We start from the raw sequence: 15,584 nt of genomic DNA on the forward strand, positions 1-15,584 counted from the left end.
ATATTATATATATATATAGTTTTTGGAGACCTGTAATCAATTTTTTTAATTCTTTCCATCACTAGAATTTTCTTTCTACCTAGGTTTGTACATCTTATTTTCAAATAAGATGCATGTGGATTTTAATGAAAGCAATAAATCTCTTCATGGTAAGTTAAAAGATACATTCACAAAAATTAAATGATTCACTATTAAGTTTAAACACCAAAAGAGAGCATTATTCAATTTAATCAAGCAATATCCATTCAACCTCACCTTCTCAAAAAATTTAATATTATACTGGTCCTCTTTTCCACTTTTAGACAGTAATGGGTTTTAGATGAAAAAGTAAGAAATAAAAAAATACATTCAATATAATTGTGTGTAAGATACTTTTTACTTTGTGTTTTCAATTGTTTTATTTCTAAGAAGTTTTAAATAAAACATTTCACAGGTGCATATGTGCATGGAAGTTAAAAATAAAATGATAGCTCTTGAATATTAGTTAATTAATAAAAGGTAGGACTAGAAAAGGGATGAAGGTATAAGAGATTTTAACTCTAAAACATTTCTTGAAAAATGAGGGGGAGAATTGAAACAAAAAAATGGTAAAATGTATCATGCACAGATCAGAAGTACATTGTGTTCTTACTATTTTCCTATATTTTTTGCATTTTTTGTGTCTATCCCGCTTTCCCAACATAGTCTTCTATATGTTATTGTACTGTTTATTGTTTTTAATTTCCCCTTTCATTTCTGTGGAACTTGCTTTATGTATTTAGATACTCTCATGTCTGGTGTATGTGCATTTATGATCATATCTTCTTGATAAATTAACTTCTTGTCATTATAGAGTGATCTTCTTTGCCTCTCATGACAATTTTTGTCCTGAAGTCTACATTGTTTATGAGAACGGGAACTATCCCTGCTCTTTCTTGGTTACCATTTCCTGGATATCTTTTTCTCACCTCTTCACTTGAAGCAAAAGTGAATCTCCTGTAGGCAGCCCATGGTTGGATAGGAGAATTTTATCCATTCACACTTAAAGAAATCATGGATATGTGATGACTCACCATTACAATTGTGCTCATCATCTTATGATTGTGCAGGGGTCCCTTTGTTCTAGCCCTCCTCTCCTTCTGTCTTTTCTGAAATTAGGTGAGTATGTGATTTCTAGTAGAATACTTCAAATCCTTTCTTATCTTTTTTATATCAACCACAGAATTGTTTTTTATTATGATGAAGCTTGTGCAAAATGATTTTTAATTTTAACAATTTCTTTTAAGCTAATAACTGAATTTTTACCACACACAAAAGTTCAATACTTCAGCATCTTCTACTTCGTACACTTTATGCTATTAAGACCAAAATGTACTTAATTTTATTCTGCATATCCATGATGAAATTATTATAACTATTGGTGTCTGATACTTTTGTTTTTTGCCTTGATATTAGAGTTAAAAGTGAGTTGTCGCTATCATTACAGTTACAGAGTATTCTTAATTTGACTGAATTCTTACTTGTGGTGAGGTTTACACTTACATGTTTTCATAATTTCTGTTGGCACGCTTTCTTCTCAGTTTGAAGATTTCCCTTTAGCACATGCTGTAAGCCAGGTCCATAAATACACTCAGCTTTGATCTGGGAAATTCTATCTCCTCTACCTTTCTGAAATGTAGCTCTGCTGACTGTCATATTCATGGTTGGTAGCATTTCTTCCTTTCTGTATTTTTAATGTCTGATCCTACTTTCTCTATACCTGCAAAATTTCTGCTGAGCAATCCACTGATAGTCAGGATTGGGAAAGACTCCTTGGATGTAACAAGTCACTTTTCTCTTGCTGCTTTTAAAATATTGCATTTTGTTTGACTTCTGATAATTTCATTACAATATGGCTCAGAAAAAGAAATCTCTTCATCATTTTATTTGTTTCATTTTGTTTTTCCACATTGGGAAGTGAACTCAGGGCCTTCGCCCTGAGCTATATCTCCCATCTTTTGTTTTGTTTTAGTTTGGTTTTCTTACAAAGTTGCTAAATTAAATGGGCTGAGATGCTGTCCTCCTGTGTCAACCCCCTAGAATGCTGAGATTACAGGAGTGCACCACCATGCCTGGCTCAGTGGAGCTTTTTTTTTTAACTCATTAAATTTATTAGTACATTTTAGGTATACAATACCATGACATTCATCATTGGAAATTTGTACCTTTACATGATATTAACTTGGTTCTTATTTTTACCCCATTCCCCTGCTCTCCCTTCAAACCCTCTACCCCTCCCTATTTATGGAGACTTTGTTTCCATTATTTTATTTTCTTGTATTATTTCCTTTCCTTTCTTTCCTTTCCCCCACTAGAGACATTTATAGCACATTGAGGCCATACTCTTAAGTGAAATAAATAGGATACACATGACACACAAGTGTAAATACCAAACAGTATCTCTGGTGTGAGAAACTGAAAGTGTAAATAAGGATCAAAATGCATAATAGATATCATGAAATAGGAAAAACAGGTCTAAAGGGGAAGGGGAACCGGGTGCTCTTCATGTTTAAGAGACTGGTTCTTTCATCTTCAGAGACCTGGGTGTTTATTTTTTCCTGCACATGTTATGCATTGTCTGTCATTATTTAGTTCCTCTGTCCTTCTATGTTCTTCATGAGACTTCTGTTGTGAGCACTAGTTCTCCTGATGGAGTCACCTAAAGCCCATCAGTTGTCTTCAGGTGTTTTATTCTTCTTTCCTTTGGTCATTCTGAATGGGTTTTGAAATGACCTGGTTTTGACTCATTGATCCTTCCTTGGTTGGAACTGGGAACTGTCTATGGATGGAGCTGTCTATGCAGTTCTTCAGTTCAGTCCCTGTGCTCTTTATTTCTGGAAGTTTTTATGGTATTTATCTTCTTGTTGAACTTCCAATTTTGCTCATATATTATTTTCCTGATACCACGTTTTTTTCTATCATTGTTCTTTCATAGGCCACTGAAATCATTATAGACTATTGCATTTTAGATCTATTATCAGGTAATGTGTAGCTCTCCATAGCTTTAGATCAGTTTCTGGTGTTTCACTTTGTCCTTTAAGACCTCCTGTTTCCCTAATTATTCACTGTCCTTGACTCTCTATACATTCAAAGAATTTGCAATATTCACACCCTGTCTTAGCAGGGAAACCCTTTAGCATGGGTCCATCTAGAGACCCCTAGCAGTCTGGTGATTAGGACCTGGGCACTTAGCTTGTTGTCTTGGCACCTGGTGCATGAGAACCACTCTGTCACCAGGGCAGTTCTTGAAAGGAAGCCAAGAAGCCTGGTCTGCTGCTGCACTGCCCTTATCCATCAGTGCTTGGGTTGCTGGCGTGGTGCTGGGGAAGCCCTGGGCCCTAAACCCAGGGGTAGATCTGTTCTGGGCCCAGGGGAGCTGGCCTGTAGCCTGGTTCTGTGGTAGCTGGGCTGGAGGTCTTTACCCCAGTGCTAAGGTCCAAGATGAGGTCAGGGCTTCCCTTCATTCTCCTCCAGTCCAGAGACTGGCTCCCAGATGCTGTGTGGTGCTGGGGATGGGTGAGATGGATAATGTGGAGCCACTGCCCTCTTACACACACATTTTCTAATGTGTACCCCCCATTGCTGCCATTTCTCACTGGGATCGCTGTTGTGGGAAACGTTTTTCATGCATAGACAGCTGTTCACATTGATGCCATTTGAAGGAACAACTGCTGGAAATGCCCAATCCATAACCTTGCTTATGTCATTTTTCATATATTTTTAAGTGAAGGTCTAATTTCAGAAGAAATTTATATTTACAGAAAAGCTGCAAAGTTGACAGATAATTTCTGCATCCTCTACATGCAGTTTCCTTTGTTTTTGACCTCTTACTTTGGTGTGGTCTTTTTGTTTTGCATGGGAGACAGATGTTGACAGATTATATTTAATTGAAGTTTATAGAACATTCAAATTTCCTTGGTCTTCTCCTGATGTCTTGTTTGGTTGCAGGATACCACAACACACTTAGGATCCTATTTCCTCAGGATTCTCTTGGCTGTGGTAATTGCTCAGGTTTTCCTTGTGATGGACTTTGGATGCCTTGACAATTTTGACTACTGCCTGCCTGGTACTTGTGAATTAAATATCTCAAAGGATACTTACCCAGTGATCCTTTTGTGATTAAACTGATGTTGTGATTGTGAGTAAAGAAGGCCTCAAAGGCAAAGGCAAGGGTTCTCAGCACACCACATGGCCCTGCATCCTCGCCAGCAAGAGATAGTGCCAGTTTTGTTTACTTGTTTGTTTTGTATTTTAGGCATTCTAATAGGTTTAGTGGGACCTTACTACAGTTCCAGTTTGCATTTCCTCCATGACAAATGATACTGAGTCTTATTTCACATGGTTTTTGTAATCCATTTTCTCTTTCTTATGAACTGTCTATTCAGATCCTTTTCCAAATTTTAATTTGGGTGTTTGCTATTATTGAGATTTAAGAGATGTTTTATATCCCATATACAAGTCACCCTTCCATTTCTGGAAATACCTGACACCCACAACTTAAAGGAAAAAGGGTTTACTTTTGTTCATGGTTTCAAAGGGTTCAGTCCATGCAGTTGGCTCCCAGGCAGGAGCATCATGGTGAGAGGAGGTGGTAGAGGAAAGCTGCTCATCTCATGGTGACCTGGAAGCAAAAGGAGCCAAGGAAGAATTAAAAGAAGAAAGGGCTAAGGATCAACGAGAGTCCCCATGGTCATACTCCCATGGCCCACTCAGACATACCCAAAAGTGTGTTCCACTGATCTCAGCATCTCTCAAACCAATCAGGTTGACAACTAAGATTACCCATCATGCATATCTTTAATTAAATGTGTTTTCAATATATTTTTTTACCTCATAGCTAGTCTGCCTACTCTCTTAACAATGTTTTTTATGAGGAAGAAGTGTTAATTTTAATAATATCTAACAAAATTTTCTTTCATTTATAGACTGTGCTTTTGATATGGTAACTCAAATTATAACTGACTTTTTCCTGTGTTTTCTTCTAGAAATGTTGCATTTTGCATTTATGTCTACTATTCTGTTTGAGATATTTTTGTGAGTTTAGCAATGTGTATATAAAGGTTTATTAATTTACATATGGCATTCAGATGGTCAAGATGCTATTTGTTGAAATACTGTCCTTTTTTACTGAGTTGTCTTCCTGCCTTTTTCTCTTCATGTATATATGATTATGCATGTGGAATATATTCTAAAATCTCTTGAAGCAAGAATAATAGATTTAGACCAGTTTTATTATTTAACAAGCAACATTTTGCTTCAGCAATGGTCCAAACATTGAGCAAGTATACACCCAGCTTTTATATGTATTTTTACTGTGCTGTATTCACTAAACCTTCCCAAAGGCAACTTTCTTTTCTTTTCTTTTTTTTTTTTTTTTTTTTTTTTTTTTTGGTACCAGGGATTGAACTCGGGTCCTTGTGTTTGCAAGGCAGGCCACCGAACCGCTGAGCTAAATCCCTGGCCCGGCAACTTTCTAAATTGATGGGCACAAAGGTAGGTATTTGAATTATTTTTAGTTTTGAACAAGACTACTCAAATGCTACGCAAAGCTAAATAGTACATCATGAACACAGAATTAATTTTAAAAATTGAAACATTGTAAGTTTTATAACAGATACACAGGGTGATTAGAACCATAAAATGTGTGCATTCTGGTACAGGGTATCTCTTTCTCTACCCAGATTAATCCAGGTCAGTGACGGCAAAGCTTCTATCACCCTCAGTGGTGTAAACAGCTCCCACAGCACTCATCCTACAGGTTCACCACATTGAGAATGAAAGCTAAACTTGGGGTTCAGTGTAGAGATGTTCAGGGAGAGGAAACACCCTGATTGCTCAAAGCATAGTTCTTACAGACTTCAAAGAGGAACAGGAAATTAAATGTGTCCATTAAAGAGATGAGGCTAATGAGTGGGAAGAATCTGGGTGTGAATGTCCCCACAAGCCATTCTAATTTATTCTAAAGACAATATTGACATAGTAACAATATCTGTCTGCAGTCTTGGAGATGCTGGGTGCTACAGAGCAAAAGATATGAGTGAAGCAAGAGTAAAAATTGACAGATGTGTTAAAAGGCCCTGTGGTAATCCAGGCATGAGATCATACTTACTTGGTATAGAATGTAAGGACTGAAATTCAAGTAGTAGTAGTGGAATAAATCAAGAGGACTTACTGACTCATTGAAAACACAGAAAGGAAAAGAATGAAGATAACTTGAATCTCTCTTAAGTACAGAATGCTTTTCAATAGAATGCAATGTCCGAGCTGGCCAACAGCAAAATAAGCACAGTGGGGAGAGAAGATGAGAAGGTGAGTGCTGAGTCTGGTGGTGGAGAAAGGGATCTCAGTCATCAACTGGCCCTGAGTCACAGAAGAAAAGAGCTGGGCTGGAGATCTGAGTCTAGCTGGGTTTGTAGATCAGTGGTAGAGCACCAAACTAGCAAGGACTGGGTCCACCTCCAAGCCACAAAGAAGAAAGAGAACATGGCCTGACAGTTGTCAGCAATGTAACTGAAATCAACATGGCCAGACTGTGATGGATCAAGTGAAATGTGGATGGAAGGTGGTGAAGGAGAGCTCCTGGTAGACCAGGGACGATGCAGACTGCCCTCCGAAAGTCATGCCAACCATTGGCACTGCAGCCCTTTGCTCCACTCTGAATTCATTCTTACTCCACTAGTGGGGAATTTTTGTGAACAGAACTTCTCAGTGGAGTCCAATTTATTAACCTTCTCTTTGTGAGTAGTAATTTTTGTACCATGTTGAAGTAATCTTTCTCTATGCCAAAAATCAAGTATTTTCTCCAGTATTAGTCTCTATAAACACAGTTTCTGTATTCTCATTTAGATAGTAATCAGCCTGAATCGTACTCCATAGAATATATATAAGGAATTATGTTTTCACGTAGACATCCTATTGACCATCATTAATAAAAAGATCTTTCTATGCATTGTATGCTTCAAGTCTCATTTTGTCTCATTTAAAAGTTGACGTACACATGGGAGATTTCTAGAGTGTATTTTAGTATCAGTCCATTTACCCAAGCTCATGGTGACATTGCAATGTCTGAACGAGTCCTTATGTTAAATATGGATAAGAAAGAGATCAAGTCTTTGGAGCCTCCACTGCTGGAATGTTTGTGATGTCTGTGCTCCCAAGTTCAATGAATGTGGAAATCCCTTCACTGTTTGCTTATAAATTCTGAAAATTTATGTTTGAATTTCATATTTTCTACATATATAATCATGTTAAGTGCAGATATTGACAGGAAAATAACCTATTGAAATCTTAGGTAATTTATTTATTTTTCTTGATCTAATGCATTAGCAAGCTACCTCTAGAGCAATGTTGAACGCTAGGGTGGGTTGTGGAAATGAGTCATACATTTTACTGTTAAATATATTCAGTATTGCTATTTAATCAATGTCCTTTGTGATAATAAGGAAATTCGGTCATAGTCCTATGAGATTTTGTAATAATTGCACATAGATATTTAATTTTCTTACACTTTATAAGTTTCTCAAAGTGGCTCACTAAATGAGATTCAGGATTCAACATGTGCTACCTTAGAAGTAGAAAGTGGCTGTAAGCATTTGCTTGGCTGGGTGACTGAAACTTGGACTAAACATGATCTACATTTGCTGAGATCAAAATGAAGAAGTTCCACTTTATACTGTGGAGGAGACACTCGCAGAGTTGGGAATGCAGAAGTGTTGCCAGAAGTTGCCATGTGAAGCAGGCAGACCCTCCTGCTCTCCCCGGGAGGGCTAAGAAAACACCCAGTCCCTCAGCACTCAGAATCTAAGATGCTTCTGGGGACCACCTCCAGCTCCAGGAGGCAGAACTGTGCTGCTAGCTGTGTGGTCATGGGCACCTTTGGTGACAGGCTGATTATCTGGTGGTGGTAGTTAAATAGCCACAGACAGAGACTTAGAACCTGGACTGGGAGTGTAGCTCAGGGGTAAACCTCTTGCCTAGTGTGTGGGAGCTCCTGGGTTCAGTCTCCAGCATGATGCATGCATACATACATACATACATACATACATGTAATTTCCCAAAGGAATCCATGCAATCAGAGGTGTTTCCTATGCAAGCATCTCTGGCTGTAACACTCTATGCTGACCCTAGATGCTAAAAGGATGACTGTGCTTCCTAGGTGTTTCCCAAAGTGTATCCAAGTGAGAGGAACAAGCACACATACCAGTCCCCTCATGCTCTCCCCAGATATGAGTCAAATCATAAATGGGGCCTGCAGGCTGGATCTCCACAGAATTACTACTCCAGACTACTCCTGTGCCTGGCTTCTTCTGCACATATCATTCACACAGTCTCAAAGCCCTACCGTATTTCTTATTCCATCTTCTTGATTTGACTCACTCTGGTCTGTCTCTCAAATGTCATTTGTATGCCTCTAACATCAAAGTATTTTAATCTAGCAAAAGACCCCTTTCCTGGAGCCTTGCGTGGGTCCCATGAAGAAGTCATCCCCACACATGCCTGGGACTGAAAGTGCCACACTGCTCACCGGGGCGGGAGGCATTTGGAAACTGAGGTAGGATGGAATTTTGGATCTAGCGGATCCATAGACCAACCTTGTGACTTATGTCCTTGTATCAGAATAAATGTTAGCACAGTGGTACTCAGGAATGTACAGAATTTTCATGTTGGCTCCCTGATACAAGGAGTAAGGCCAAGATGGGTGGAAATGGTAACACACTGAATCTAAGTTTTGAAAAGGACGAGGAAAAAGGAATAAAACTACCCATGTGGAAATGTCAGAAAAGAAAACTAAGTAAAGGTTTGTGAAATAGTTGGTCAACTCATGTTGTAGAAGTAATGAAACAAAAAAAACTGAAAGAGAGAAATGTTTTAGTAAGACATGAAGCTCTAAATTTATTATCGACAAAATGCAATTTTCTAAAAAATGTCAAAATACATGATCAGACAATGAAATTGTGTAGTTGACACATTTGCCTTATACAAAAATCACAGATACGAATGTTAGAATTTTGAAAGCATTCTCCATCTGAAAGTTGAAGTACCAAAGGATGAGGAGATGGATTAGAGACTGAGGTACAGCTCCAACTCCTCAATAAGAGCCTGTAAATAAACAAGAAAGGCGTGTGCTCTGTGTCAAATGGAGTGAGTTTCAAACTCACACAGTTGAATTTAAGGTAAAGAATTAGGTCTGAAAGTTCTGGTCTTTTGTTATTTGAAGTTTTTGAGATGGAGTGATCACCAAGGTGAGGGGATTTCCAAGGATGTGGTGTCATCCGGGGCAAATTAGGTTTCTACTAAGGGATGGGGGATCAGAGAAAGGGAGGGAGGAAGGGAGAATGCAATTAGGCATTTAATGAAGAAGATAAAGATGCAGAGAACTTCTTCCATCATAGCTGAGAGCTCTCCCAGGCACAGGGGAGGGAGCCGTGGATGAAGAATACCTGGGAAGGGGCTCCAGGCCATACAGACAGCCAGTGCACAGCCCAATGGGGACCACACGTGTGACACAGGGAGGACGCGTATGTGGCCGAAGACTGCAAGAAATGTGTGTCAGCTGCCACCTTCCTCTTACCCTGGGGAGACTGCACTGGAACAGACACACACATGCACACCACCACCATCTATTCTCAGTATACTGTGGAGGTGAGCACACCACTCACAGCTGGTAATCCAGCCTTTCTAAATTTGAGACACATCCTGGACCTTCTGAAGGCCCCTTATCTTTTCCCATTCTACTTAAATTACAAGGCAGTTTTCCAGCTTGGTTTCCCTGCAACCATGTCTCCTCATATATGCAGCATTTTATTACTTCTCAGAGATTATGCAGACTAAGTGATGTCTCAGCCCTACCACCCTTACTCCTCTCAATGGGCCCTGGGCCTCTCCACAGACTGTGAGCTGACTACTGCTTTCTGAATTTAGGATACTCTGACTTGGAATCAAAATTTTCTTCCATCCAAATTCAAATAATCTCACAACTAAACCCTGGCAATTTAAAGGAGTACTAATTTGTCTTTCACTTCAGATCTTACAAGTTATACATCCATGATCTTTGACTTGATTCTGGATGTATGGGCAGCCCCTTCTTCCTAACCAAGGAGGCCATGCTCTTAGTCATCCAAAGATGCTGCACTTGAAAGCAAAAGTGTGTGCCACTAATGATTATGCAGAGACAACTGATGTGAACAAGACCCCTCTAGTAGAGTCACTATATTCTTAAGCAACTTAAGAATTCTATGATTTTCCTTTAAAACTTGGGATTCTAGGAGCTCAAGCCATCCACCCAATTATTTGAAGGCTAGGATACCTTATCTAAGTCATTGATCTTTCCCGTGATGGCTACATTAACTTCAATAAAGTGTATCAGCATACAGTATCACCTAAGGACCATGTAGCAACAAACCTGGCTTAGTTCACCTGGGGTTGGGTGGGGCTTCCATACATAGTGGAGTCACAGAGAAATTCTTTTGCAAGGTAACCTTTAAAACATGGCTAAGTCAGGCACAGATCCCCAGGACTTGTCTGGCTCCTCTTGTGTGGACCTCATTAGTGTAGTATCAAGAGCCTAGGACATTTTTTTATTTAGTCTTCATGTTTTGAACTAACTCTAGGTTTTCTCTCAAGTACAGCTCTTAATTCCTCCCACTCAAAATGATAGCATGCCACAGTTTTCCTCAGGGATGCTCAGAATATTACTGTACATTCCTCCTGAAAAGATCACTGTAAGGTCTAATGAGACTACTCTTTTCATCCCCATCTGAACTTCGTAAAACCTTGTGTTCATAAACCATACAGCAATAAATGATGGTAAGTGATGTTAGTGTTTTTTTTAGCATTTAATGTGTACCTGGTGCTGTTCTGGGGTGTGTGCTTGTGCTGCCTCACTCCATCTGCACCAAGTAACAACCACAAATTCACAGGGAAGCTGGGTGAGGACTAGTGGGCTGAAGCCACTTGCTTAAGGACATACAGATAAGGTCTTGGCTATTTTTCCGATTGCTGAGACAGAATACCTGGCACCCAAAGTGTAAAGGGAAAAGATTTATTTTGGTTCAAACTTTGTAGAGGTTTCAGTCCATAATTGGATGGCCTCGAGACAGGGTAGCATGGCAGAGGGGCATCACAGAGGAGAAATAGTCCATGGTGGGCAGAAGGCAGCAATGCAGCAAAGTAAAGAAGCAGCAAATGACAGAAGAAGCCCTCTTCCCATAGTCTAACCAGACTTCACACCCAACCTTCCTATTATTCACACCCGGAACTATGCCAAATCAATCAGCGGACTAGTTTAGTAATCACACATCCTTGATCCCAGGCTCACACATTGTAGTCCCAGCCACCTCTAAAAAGCCCTACCTATGACCACATGAGGCTTTGGGGGACATCCAGACACAGTCATGACAGATGATAAATACTAAGAAGAAGCTTGAGCCCAGGTCTGTAGTACTCAAAACCACCCTTAATTGGAAAATATACATACTAAAAAATATAATGCCAGTTCAATGTTTATAAATTACTTCATTTCTGAACAGAGTTTTCCAAAAGCATTATTAAAAGTTATTATTTACTTTCATTCAAATTGTAAATACAGGCATAGAAGCATGAAAAAGCTTGGAAATTATAGACTCTACCAAAAATTGCTGCTTTTCTTATAGTTTTGCTTTCTCTCCCAAATAATTATCTGTTGCACAAAAATAGATGTAGACAGTAGTTATTCATGTCTAATCAAACCCACAAGATTTTTAATGAAAAAAGCATAGTTAATAAATATCATGAATCCTGAACTTTAACTGCAGGGTAATTTGGAAACAAAAAGAGACGTCCCTCAGACAGTAGATTCAGCTGCAGCAGGCTGCTTGGTGACAGCTGGTTAAAGATTATGTCTGAAGGAGATGTTAACTTCTTACTAATGAAGAAATTAACAGATGCAACTTATATTTGGTTGTGAGTCCATTTTAATTTCTCATGAGAAAAAGAGTATGTGAGTGGAAGGGCCATGAGTTCTACAGAGAGCATAAGCTGTTGAGCTGACTACGATATTAACTTTTGCAGAAAATGGGAGCTTTCTCTGGAGGCCGCCTCTAGGCCAGACATTACAGTTTTGAAATGACACAACATGACCTCATGAATAATTTGGGTTCTAACTTCATGAACTTCAATTACAAAGTTACACAGAGCTCCACAGCATAAGAGCCAGACCTCACTAATTTACATTTCAGTCATGGATAAGAAGAGAAGATAAAGAAATACATGTCATCTGGAAGATGGCAAGGGACATGGTCACGTAATGGACTGGTAGAGTCCATCAGAGCAGTGTGTTTATTAAGACCACTGCTTATTCTCTGTATAAATTGTTTACAAAACTCAAGATGTGACAACAAGAAGTTGTGTTGTGATTTGAAGACTATCTCAGACTTCAGGTTTTCTGAGTGACTTGTTTGTCATTATCCAGGGCAGAATTTAGTGCAGTCGACCACAGGCATGGACAGTGTTTCTGTGCTTGCCTTGAAATTGATCCCATGTTCTCATGTGAAGCGTTTTACATGTGCTAGAGTCTTGGACAGATAAAGCAGTGCTCTCTGTGTGAAATAAGCAGCTGTGCCTTGTGCACTGCACACATAGAGCACAAGCAATTTGTACCAATTGTTCCAAACTCACTTTGCTTCTGAATGCACTCGTCTTGGGAATATGTGTGCACACGCATGGAGAGAGAGCATTTGTGTGGTTTGTTCTGTCTTTACTATGTATCCTTGGCTTTATCCTGGCTTTGAAATTGTGACAGACATATATGTGGCCAGCACTGGCGTATATAATTCAGTGGAAAACAAAACGTAAAAGCTCATTCTTTATCAAAATGTTAATGGCTTTCTCCTACACTTTTGTTTTTTCTGCTGAAATAAAATTTCTCTGTGGATTTTTTATGTTGCTTCAACCATTAGACTTTGTAATATTTTCTTTTATTTTCCCAATTCATCCAGGCATAAGATTGTGAGTGGAATTTTTCTCAATATCCTGAAATATTCTTTCTCACGTACTTTCAGTTATCTCCAAAGAAAGTGTTCAAGAAACCAGTGGGGTGTGTCTCCAGCAGAGCAGGGCACAAAAGACCTGAAAGAGCACACTGCCCATAAGAAGTAAAGAGTGAAGCTTATCTTATAGTTTTATGGGTAGATATTTTAAATGTTAAAGGATGCATATAACAAAAACATCTATTTTTGTGTCTTTCAGTTTTTCTTTTTAAAAAGCTTACATCGGGCATTGACGTGAGAAAGTTTACATTGGGCATGTCAGCTTCAACTTAGGGGAAAATCTGAAAATATGATATTTCCATATTTCGACCTATCCTGAGCTCATGGGAGTGAAATATGATGGCTCCTCCTAAGCTGAAGATGGAAAAATGCCCACTGCCCTATCAGGGGAAAGAGTAATGAGTGCATAGCCACTAAGTTTAAGACCTTCGTCTCCAGTTGAGTTCTTGGTGGATCAATATCTCTGAATGCTTATATAAAGGCCTGTGGTTGTCTCTAAGAAACCGTATGTGGGAGACAATACTAAACAAATGTGAACATGCACAGAATGGATCCTTGCAGTCTAAGTGGGACAGCAAAGGGAAGCCACAGGGGGCCTCCATGAGATTGAAGCATGTGAGGCAGGAGCATACTCAGAATCATTCTTACATACTCCAGGGGGAAACTACTCTTGTACCACTATATACCAATGTTTATATTAAAAAAAAAAAAAAAACCTACAGCCAAGAGCTAATTCAGAAGCAAGAAAACTAAAAAAATGAGATGGTAGAATTTTATTTGGGGGACTATAGTATATAAATGGGTATTTTTCAAGAAGAGCTTTACAGTCATTTTTATAAGCTCAGGCATCAGCAATCGTGTTGGAGAAGGAGAATGGGTAGGAAATGTTTTCCTCACATCTAGACACAGAAAAGTCATCTTTCTGACAACTGACTACCTATTTTGTTGAAAGCATGGTGTTTTACAAGGACTTTTAAAGGAATGAAATTTGATCTCAGACAATGTCACTTGATATATTGGATACATTTAATTTTCAATTAAAATTTTCTTTCATTTCAAACTATTAATAGGTATTTTTATAGATAACAAGGCAAATGTACTATGGAAGATATGCAAATATGTTTACCAGCACTATTTAGTTATTGAGAAGATGTAACAGATAAGTTAAGAAAATACTTTGGCTCTACCTTGACAAAACTACCTATGAAGCAATTTTCGCAAAAACAAAATGTTTTTCCCAACTTTTCCCTTCTTTTCTTCCTTCTTTCCTTCTTTCCTAACTTGAAAGCTTATAACTATCTGTTTAAAATACCTTATACTTTCATATTTATTTTTATTATACTTTTGTAATTACAGTAGTCCGTCCCCTACATAAAGCAGGTGAAATGATTCACTGAATTAATTCAGAACTTCTCTTGGTTAAACTGGATGCCTTTTCTTCAGATTAAAAACTCTTCTAACCTCAGGTAACCTTGAAGTCAGGTCACTTTCTCAACACAGTAAATTCATGTTTATGCTCAGTGTTGAGAGGAAGCTGAAATCCATCTTCATTTTGCACAGATGTTGTTAGACACACCATTTCTAAACATCTAACAGCCTCACGTTTTGTTCTTGCTTTCCAAATAATGTTACTATGTGTCATCATGGACCGTGTTGCTATGTGCTGGATGCGTTCTCCAAGAGAACATATTTGAGCACGAAGAGCCTTCTTTCCTGGGAGTGGGAAACTTCAAAATCCTTGTGGCTGAAAATACGAAGGACACAGAGCCTGGCTGCCAGAGCAGATGGTAAGATATGCCCTGCCTGTCTCCAAGCCCTGCCCCTACTCACGGTGGAACATAAGTAATCTCCAGGAAGTACAGTCTGTTGTCACGGAATTAACACGTCTGAGGTTTTCATCGTTTAATGTACTGCTGCATTCGGCAGAGAGAAGTGGTTTAAAAATCCAACAACCATGTTAAGGTTCATTTTTCTGGCGAGTAAAGGCACTGGCCAACTACAAATTCTTTATCTGTAAAATGAAGAGATACGTGAAGTCCTGGTTTCCTGACAATATTGCTAAGACTGATTCGCATTTCCAACTAATGCTGAAGACTCGAGGTATAGTTAGAGAAATAACAATAGGAATTTTTTAAGGCATACTTTGATGGAAAATGTCTTTAATCCTGTAAAAAAAAAAATACTCAGAGCCCATTACCGATCACCCTTCCTGAGGACAAAGAGAGCTTCTAATATGGTAAATGCCGTTGTTTATAGTCTTAACAAAAAATAGAACGTAGTTCTCTGGCTTCACCAGGGCAGACAGCTAGATTTGTTCCAAATTCTACAACTCACTGTTTTTCTGCGCCTAAAACCATCTTCCCTCTTCACATAATCCTGGAGAACATTATGTAATTATTGTTATGCAAAAGAAAATAGATTCAGCCCTCAGAAGTCGCTCATGCAGTGAAGATCTTAGTGAGATTTGCAAACCCCGCCCTGCGGCGGCGGCGCTGGGCCGGCGGCGGGCAGAGCTGCGGACTGTGCTTTCCGCGCGAGATG

The 15,584-nt window shown here is 38.9% G+C and overlaps 1 protein-coding gene across 1 annotated transcript in view; it reads left to right on the forward strand.

Moving 5' to 3' along the window:
• The first annotated feature begins 8,712 nt into the window (after positions 1 to 8,712).
• Positions 8,713 to 15,584, forward strand: part of Vstm2a (V-set and transmembrane domain containing 2A) — a 34,923-nt gene continuing 28,051 nt past the window's right edge. Inside the window, 2 exon segments of the mRNA XM_019207561.2 lie at positions 8,713 to 8,815; positions 14,725 to 14,830. Of these exon segments, the coding sequence (XP_019063106.1) occupies positions 8,713 to 8,815; positions 14,725 to 14,830 (209 nt within the window).

The sequence above is a fragment of the Fukomys damarensis genome, unplaced genomic scaffold (genome assembly GCF_012274545.1).
Source record: "Fukomys damarensis isolate Sample0158 unplaced genomic scaffold, DMR_v1.0_HiC HiC_scaffold_17, whole genome shotgun sequence".
NCBI classification, from domain to species: Eukaryota; Metazoa; Chordata; class Mammalia; order Rodentia; family Bathyergidae; genus Fukomys; species Fukomys damarensis.